Source organism: Mus pahari, chromosome 10, assembly GCF_900095145.1.
Source record: "Mus pahari chromosome 10, PAHARI_EIJ_v1.1, whole genome shotgun sequence".
NCBI lineage: Eukaryota > Metazoa > Chordata > Mammalia > Rodentia > Muridae > Mus > Mus pahari.
In genome coordinates this window covers 74,391,782-74,401,184 of record NC_034599.1, presented here as the reverse complement: position 1 = coordinate 74,401,184, position 9,403 = coordinate 74,391,782, and the positions used below count along the sequence as shown (strand labels likewise).

The window sequence follows — 9,403 nt, the reverse complement described above, 5'->3', positions numbered from 1 at the left end:
CAAAATGGAAAAAAATGTTAAGTTTAAGTCAAAAATGCTCTGCTGTGAGAGAACATTTTTAAAGGTATGGTTTTTTTCTATCTCTACGATTTTCATAGAATAACCTAAGCCTCTGTCTTTTCCCATCCCACTCTCCTTTAAATAATTAATTTCTCTGCTATGCCTGTAACAGATGTCAGCTGGCTGTTAACCTAGAGATGGCACTATTTTTGAAGCTAAGCTTTTGTCTATAATTGATGAGCCCTGGGGATATAATCAACTGAGAGACCCTAAGCAGCAGATGTGGGTTCTGAGGTTCCCACAGGGGGTATATTCTTCAACTTAGAGAAATGAAACCTTATTCTTAAAACTAAGTTAGTAGGCTGTCTTCTCAAATTTCTGGAAGTTGGTGTCATTGTCCTTCCTTTAAATGACTCAAGATCAAAATACCTTGTTTGACTAGTACTTCTGATTGTTGACTGGTTACACAAGACCTGCAACAGCAATGACTTCAGGCCAATCAGACAAACTCTCAGTGTGAGGACGAAAGGTTTCTTAAACATTCAACTTTAAGAGTTTAATAAGCACACTACAGAAAAACCAGGAAAAGGTTTTCTTTTGTTTGTTTTTGTTCTTAGTTTTAAGTCAAGATTTCATGCAGTCAGGCTGACTTTGATTTCCTGCCTCTGGCTCTCAAGTGCTGGATTTTTGGGTGTGCATCATGATCAGCTACAGAGAAGGTTTTTTTGTTTTTTGTTTTTGTTTTGTCCGGGCAGGGTTTTTCTGCGTAGCCCTGGCTATCCTGAAAGACATATGCCACCAGCACTTGGCTAAGAAAAGATTAATTTTTAAAAGTGGTTTTCAAACCCAGTTTAGATGACTCTCTGGTATAATAAATATAGGAGACTAAATGTATCACACAAAGTCTACATGACCCTCCTAAAAATCATTAGGTATGCCTTAAATATGATTCCACTAAAGTCTCTAACTGAATGGGAGTGGAACAAAAGGATACTGAAAAGTATTCAAACTATTAAGGACTTTCTCCCAGCACACCTTTAGTCCCAGCACTTAGGAGGTAGAGGCAGATGAATCTGAATTTTTAGAGCCTGGTCCACAGAGGTCCAGGACAGCCAGGGCTACACAGAGAAACTGTGTCTTGGGTGAGGGTATTTTCTAAGAACTGTGGCTCTCATCTTTAACTTTCCTAGGCAATATTAAGCTGTAGACTCAGACAAACCCTTGGGTATGCTTAGATGATAAAGAACTAAAGCAGCTTGAGGTACTGAAGGAGCTTGACATACAAACCTGTGTGATAATCCCAGCACTCAGGAGGTAGAGGCAGGTGGATTTCTGAGTTCGAGGCCAGCCTGGTCTACAAAGTGAGTTCCAGGACAGCCAGGGCTACACAGAGAAACCCTGTCTCGAAAAACCAAAAAACAAAAACAAAAACAAAAACAAAAACAAAAAAAAAAACAAACAAAAAAAACTGTGAACTTTGGCTAAATAGTGAAACAACCGTTTTAGTTTTCTTTTCTCCATTCCTTAAGTTATCAAAGTAGTTGTTGTTGTTGTTGTTGTTGTTGTTGTTCTTCTTCTTCTTCTTCTTCTTCCTCCTCCTCCTCCTCCTCCTCCTCCTCCTCCTCCTCACCCTTCCTCCTTCTTTCTGGCATAGGGACATAATGCAGTAACTGAACTAAAAAATGAAAACCATATAAAATGTACATTTCAGATTATTGATCTGACAGCATTAAGAAATGTCACACAAATCCTACCTAAGAAAAGAAAAGAAAAAAGAAAAAGAAAAAGAAAAAGAAAAAGAAAAGAAAAGAAAAGAAAAGAAAAGAAAAGAAAAGAAAAGAAAAGAAAAGAAAAGTCAGGCAGTGGTGGTGCACGCCTTTAATCCCAACACTTGGGAGGCAGAGGCAGAGGAATTTCAGAGTTCAAGGCCAGCCTGGTCTACAGAGTGAGTTCCAGGACAGCCAGGGCTACACAGAGAAACCCTGTCTCAAAAAACAAACAAACAAACAACAAACAAAAAACAAAACCAAAAGAACCCAAATAAACAAAAAAGATACCTTTTGAGACAAGGTCTCATTTTGTAGCTCTGGCTGTCCTGGAATTCACATAGACCAGACTGGCCTTGAATTTATAGAAATCTGCCTGCCTCTGCCTCCCAAGTGCTGGGAGGAAAGCTGTGTGACCACCACCCAGTCCCCAGTGAAGGTTTTAATAAAACTGAGACAGTTAATCTTTGCTATGAGCAAACAAAAGGAAAGAGCAGGTAGGTAAACACACCAGGAGTCATCAGATCACTGATCCTACAACAATAGCAACAAAGCTTTAAAGCAGAGTAAGGGGTCTTGCAGCATCCTGGGGAGGTCCCAGAAACTTGTGGATACAATCTCAGATGCTCAAATCTCTCATTAAAAATGTAGCTCTTGTAAATGACCTATGTATCTCCTCCACACCCTTTCAATCTGTCTCTTGCTAATATTATTTATACTACTTTGTACAATGGAACTAACCACTTAAAAGATAATGATGGGAAATTGTCTCCATGTTTACTAGCACAGAAGCAATCTTTTTTCCCCTGAATATTTCCAATTGTATGTTGAAGGTTCAATTGTAGCACTATTTAAACCAAGTTCTACAGTAGAAATAAAGAAACTAACACATCCGACTGTGATGATCTAAACAGGAGTGGGGAAAAGAAAGAAAAAAGGACTCCATGATTATCCCCAACACTGTGATAAACATTTTACTCATCAACAGAATGTTTAAGATAAAAGGATATGCCTCTCTATGGCAGACTGTTTTCCTTTTGAGTGGGGTTGAACGTAAACTTAGGCTGCTAAAGCAAGATATAGACCTAAGGATTCTAGAGGCCTTAAGAATTTGGGATCAGCTAGGCTGCTAAAGCAAGATATAGGCCTAAGGATTCTAGAGGCCTTAAAAATTTGAGATCAGCTAGGCTGTGGTGGGGCAGGCCTTTAATTCCAACACCCAGGAGGCAAGACGATTTATACAAGTTTGAGGAGAGCCTGGTCTACACAGAGAAACCCTGTCTGGAACACCCAGGGCGGTGAAATCCAAGATCACAGAACATCATACCGGAGCAAGTCAAAACTGCAGATAAACACTTTTTTAAAAGTAGGTATTGTCAGACAGTCTGGATTTCAAACACAATCTCGAAATGTAGATGCTATATAATTTTTTTTTGTAAATTTACCAAGTTAAATGCTTATAAAAGAAAATTTGTAAAATATAGAAAAGCAAAAAGAAACCAAAAAAAAAAAATGAAGGCTAGTTAGCATCTTATGCTTTATAGTTGGACTCTACACTTTGTATTCTCTGTACTGCTTTGGTGTCTTTGAGTTACTAACTATTGATTTATTGAGACAGGTCTCTCTATGGAGTTCCTGCTGGCCTCTTAAGTAGCTCAGACTGGCCTTGTAATTTCAATTACTCTGCCTCTACCCTTCAAATGCTGGGGTTACACATAGTCTCAACGAGAATTTCCTTGGCAGGTTAAAACTAATACCTCTTTTAAAACAAGTGGTATTATGTTCTGGTTTTTGATTACCAAGTTTTAAAAAATATATCACTACCATGTTTTACAATAACCTTCCCAAATCAATGTGAAGGAGACAGAAAAATAAGTGAAAATCGATCAGAAGCGAGGGATTAGGGCTAAACTAGGTTGCATTATTGATTTCTTTTTTTTTTTTTTAGATCAAGTGGGTCGCATGTCACCTCACTTAAATTCATAGAGGCACACTGAGTGGCGAGCTAAGATTCAATAGGGATCTGCATCCTTTTAAACGTGTGGACTCCGGGACGCTACAACTCCCTTCAAAAGAGGCGTAGACGTCATAAGAAAAGTCAACCCGGCGCCAAATGACAGGTAGCCCATGTCACCGAGTCCGACCTGACGGCTCCAGAGGTCTCCATGATAACCACAACAGGAAGTGTGCGCCAACCGTAGCGTCCTCCCGGGGAAGCGAAGACGCGCCCTACCGTCTCAGTGCGCAGACGCCGTGACGTCGTCTCCGGGCCGCGCATGCGCTCACGTAGCGGCGCGCCCGGCCTAAAGCCCTCACTTTGTCGTCACAGGGCAGAAGATCAGGGTGCGTCCGCCTTTTTCCTCCCCCTTCCATCCTCCTCCCCCTCCCCTCCCCTCGTCCCTCAGTCTTCTCCCTATTTCCTCTCTCTCCCTCCCTGGGGCGGCTCCCGAAGACTCCCGCTTCCGGTCAGCGGCCGTCCGCAGAAGCGTGTCCCGCCTCTTCCGCCTCCCCGGTGGTGGCGCGGGTGGCGGAGGAGGTAGCGGCGGAGGCAACTGCGCGTCTCCTGTCAGGGTCGGCGGCAGGCTGGTCCCCTGGGCGGTCCAGCTGGACGTGGCCGAGCCGAAGCCCGGGGGGCGATGGCGATGAACTATAGCGCGAAGGATGAGGTGGACGGCGGGCCCACGGGTCCTCCCGGGGGCGCCGCCAAGACCCGGAGGCCGGATAACACGGCCTTCAAACAGCAACGGCTGCCCGCCTGGCAGCCCATCCTCACGGCCGGCACGGTGCTGCCCACCTTCTTCATCATCGGCCTCATCTTCATCCCCATCGGCATCGGCATCTTCGTCACCTCCAACAACATCCGTGAGATCGAGGTGAGGGAGGGGCGTGGCAGTGATCCCCTGGCTCCCCGAAGGTGACAAGCCGGCCCCGCCCTCTGGTGCCCTCTCGGTTTCTTCTTCTGCGGCTTTTCTGAGTTTGCAGTTTTGTGGGCTCGCTTCCTTTGGCTCTCGGTTTACCTGGCTGGAAACGGAATGAATACAGCTAGAATGTCGGGTGGACGAGACTTTCTTTGGAAGCGCTTTGCGTGGGTTTCCCAGAGGTAGAGTGAATGTCTTTTAGGAGGAGATAGAGGAGAAAAGGTTAGATTTAGGTGTTTAACTCCGAGGCAGTTCACAGGAGCAGACTGTTGTTATTTGGGCGGGGATTATTCCGGGACACAGATTAACAAATTGGTTGGGTGTAGGACCCGGAGTCATAAAAGTATTGATTCTTCTGTGAAGAAATACATACAGGGCGCACATAAGTAACTTTAATTTTGAGCAAATTAGATATTTTTAGTTGTTGGCCACGATATAGTTAAAAGCATGAAACTTCAGTTCTGGTTTGTTTTTAGGCTGTATTCATTTCTAATTATGCTCCACAGTGGTCCTAGTTCCCCCTGCTTGATTTTTAAAATGTGCATATAAATGACTCCACACGAAATAAGTTGGAATCTAGCTATAAATGATTTCACTGGCATTACTTTTTTGGAATATCCTACTTAGATGTGATAGAAAGACTCTACTGGGAGAAACATTTTGATTTGTATTGGCACAGCAATCACTGCATTTTCATCCGTCCGCATCAGAAAAGATGGGTTGATAGCAGGATGTGATGTGAGTACTGTGTGGCTTACAGTATTGGACGTCCACAAGTACTCCTTCATATTTAAGAGAGTTTTCATCTGTATGAACTGGCAAGAGCGATGTTGAGTAACCTTGCTTTCTCCTGTTGTAAACATATTTTTGTGTACATAATTTAAAAATAAATACTACATATATGTGATTTAATTGGACGTCCCCAGTCATTTTAGCTGGGGAGTTTTGGTGCCTTTGTCCAGGTTACTAAAGTACTGCACAGTGCTTCAGTATTAATGACAGTAAGAATAGTATCTAGAGTGTATTTTTTAAATCTTTTATTAAGTTTTCAGTGTTTTGACTAGAGCAAGTTCACAGCATATGTTTTTGGTATATATTTATCTTCGTGGTTTTAGCCTTGTTAATAGTACTCAAATGTAGCCCAAAATGCTCCAAAGTGTAAATGAAGCTCTGGGCCAAACAGGTTGGGCAGGAGAAAAGTTTTGATTTTAGAATATTTTGGATCGCAGAGTTTGAGGTTAGGTATGTTCAACTGGAGAAAACTGTACAAATGTTACAGAATGTTTTCTTTAAAAAGTTCTCAGATGTAAAACACTTCCGTTCCCCGTCATACCCAAAACCCTGAGCTCTGCAACTTTAGTTAGATTTGGCGGGGTAGGGTGATTGACTTACTTTCTCTGAAGGTTAGTGTCTTCATCTCTAAAACAAGAAGAATAATGAATTTCTTCTAAGATTTTACAGTTAGAAGCAAAATAGATGTGCGTTATCACCCATCAGCAGGAGATGAGAGCTAAGGATCAGCCTGAGGTATGACTGGACTGTTTGAATGTTACTGTCCTGATTCCAAGGTGTAACCTCTCACACTATATTAAGATCCTTACTGAAATGATAGGAAATATAATGGGATTCCTCCTAAGCATTAGAAATTTGAATCATCTTATTTAAACTTAAGATATTAAGATGAAAGCAATGATGATTTAGATTGTGTATGAATATTTACTAAATTGTTAAAAAAAAAACTAGTACTGTTTACTACAGTTGGAAAATCATTCTCTTTAAAACTTTTGGGTTCTGAAAAGTAAAGTAAGGTTTTGTAAACTTAGTGATTAGTAAAATGGAAATTTCTTGTGCTTAGTGTGCCCCTGATTTTAAGAGTATATTGTAGTTTGCTCATAGGGACATTGAAGTTAAGAGCTGGTCTAGAGCGAAAGTTCCAGCTCTCACTCTAGGTGGTGATGGGACCCTTTTTTTGTGAGCTGCTCTTAATACTGTAAAGATTTAGAGTGGATGATCTTTAAGATGCCATTCACTTCTGAAAATCTGTGATTCCCATCTTAATTTTGATTTAAAATAATGCTATGTTCAAAATGCCATAATTGAAATTAGAAGAAATGAAAATTAGGAGTCACTGGAAATTTTGTATTACCACCAACACATGCAGATAGAATAATTAAAATTTGAGTGTTAGATATATAGCAAATGATTTCAAATTAGGTCTGGAGTTATTAGAGAAACCGAGAGAGCTTTTTCTACATACAAGTTTGTATGCTTATTCTCTATTCTTTGTGTGTGCTGGAGATTGAACTGTAGACCACAAGGAAGTGCTGTACCACTAAGCTCCTCTACCTTTTGTGAGCTACTAGCTTAGGCTAAAAGCCTTTGAGGCTATTAAAGTAAATAGGAGGAGCTGGAGAGCTGGCTCAGCCTTTAAGAGCACTGGCTTTGCAAGAGTACCCAGGTTTGATTTCTAGTACCTACATGGTGGCTTACAACTGTCTTTACAGTTCTAAGGCATCCCATGTCCTCTTGCAGCCTCAGCAAGCATCAGATACCCATTTGGTCTGCCCACATACATGGGAAGCAGAGGTGGGTGGATCTCTGAGCCTGGTCTACATAATGAGTTCTAGAATAGGACTAAACAGATGATACTGCATCACATAAATAAATAAAGAAAGAAAGAAAGAAAGAAAGAAAGAAAGAAATAAATAAGAGAGAAAATAAAGGTAAACGAGAAGTGAGCATTTCTCCCCCACACTGACTCTCTCTGTCTGTTTTACATGGTTTAAGTTTCTTTTTGAAAACTCAGTAGTTCACTTGCAGTATAGTTCAGCTTACTAGGGCAGAAGACTTATAAATCAAGACGTTTGGCATGAAGTGTTTGCTTAGAACTTGGAAAATTGAAAGTAAAGCTAATAGACTTTTCACATTTTCCCAGAAAAGCTGCTTTTATATTTTGAAACTCATAGTTAGTATCCTATTAACCTTCCCTTGTTAAGTTTATGAATCTTTCTTAGTTGGTTTTTAGATTTTCTAAGTAAAGTGAGTTTTTTAGAAAAGTACCACTGCTAATTTTATTAACCATTAAAATATTTCAATTATGAATTTATTCATTGAAGACTTGCATAATGTCTTTATTATTTGCAGTAAAGACTGAATATCTCCTTTAATTTGACAATAATTAAGAGTCAAGCATGTTCCCACCACAAGACAATGAATGACTCCTCTAAAGCTCTTGGCTAGGCCAAAATACACAGCTAACTCAAAAGTACCAACTTTGTAACTTCTGTAAAAGCATTATCAGTGTGAAGTGATACAATTGTAAGTTAATGCTTAGAGCCAGGCAGTGGTGGCACGAGCCTTTAATCCCAGCAGTTGGGAGGCAGAGGCAGAGGCAGGCAGATTTCTGAGAGTTTTGCATAATAGGGCTTTTGTTTCCTGTAAGTCCCTGCCTGGGTTTTTTTTTTTTGCCCCCCTGGGGGAGGTGGGAACAGGAATTGAGACTGTTTTTCCAGATGAGCATTTGTAGGAAATACTGAATTGAATACCAATTTTATAGGGTATATCCCTCAAAGAAATCAGTTCTTCTCTCATAAATGGAGCTATGTTGCTACCAAGAAATTTTATATAACTATTGTGATTATTTCCTGAATTTTATCAGCCAAGAAAGGTGCAAACCCTCTTTTTTTTTTTTTTTTTTTTTTTTGGTTTTCCGAGACAGGGTTTCTCTATAGCGCTGACTGTCCTGGAACTCACTTTGCAGACCAGGCTGGCCTCGAACTCAGAAATCCACCTGTCTATGCCTCCCGAGTGCTGGGATTAAAGGCATGTACCACCAATGCCCGGCTCAAACCCTCTTTTCTTAAAAGGACTAAAAGTCCTTGGCCTCTGCAGCCTTAAATATTTATTTTCTAGCCTTTTATAGAGACAAAACTACCCCTCTCCCCGTGGTTTAGAGTTTTAAAGTAGTGTGCTGGCAAATTTAGCATGCGCTACCAAAATAGTTGTGAATTATTCGTTCTAAGGACTTCAGAAAAATTTTAAAGTACTTAAAATGTCCCCATTAATGTAATCTGATTAGTACTTAAAGTGACCCATCTTATTAGTCAGCATCTTGTTATGTGACCTATTTAGGTATTATATTGATTTCCTTTCAGATAAATCTACATCCAAAAAATAGAAGTTTCCAGCTCTCCTTGTATACAGTGCAGAAGTGCATGTCCTTCAAATTCTTCTTTATTGCCACATTAAATTCAGTCTTTTTCTGAGGAATAGGGAGGCTGTGGTTTTAGAATTACTAAGAAAAAAATGTTACCTTGTCTGGGTACACAGATGAGAAATGTGGGTACTTTTCGAGTAATCACATTATCCACATCTGTCCGTACTGCTTCTGGTGTTTTGTCATTAGGATTTAAGTAGTTAGAAGGGCTTATGCTTACTGTATTCTGAACTATGCCTGATATACTTTTGACATAAAAACATGCTAATTTTCAAAATAGGGGATTTGTGTTCTTATTTCTACTTGGCAGCCTCTTTTCCTTTGACGTTTAGAACGATTATTCCCTAGTAAACTTGGTCTTTTGAAAACTAGTGAGTGTTAACTTCTGTGCGGCAGATTTTATTAGGTCAGTGTATTAGTCAGGGTTCTCTAGAGTCACAGAACTTGCAGATAGTCTCTATATAGTAAAGGAATTTATTGATGACTTACAGTCTGCAGTCCAA

General features: G+C 40.3%; 1 protein-coding gene across 1 annotated transcript in view; it reads left to right on the top strand.

Annotated features, from left to right (window-relative positions):
* The first annotated feature begins 4,052 nt into the window (after positions 1 to 4,052).
* The window catches only part of Tmem30a (transmembrane protein 30A), a 28,944-nt gene continuing 23,593 nt past the window's right edge, over positions 4,053 to 9,403 (top strand). Inside the window, exon 1 of the mRNA XM_021207149.2 lies at positions 4,053 to 4,639. Within this exon, the coding sequence (XP_021062808.1) occupies positions 4,403 to 4,639 (237 nt within the window). The 5' untranslated portion in view covers positions 4,053 to 4,402. The remainder of the gene's footprint in view (positions 4,640 to 9,403) is intronic.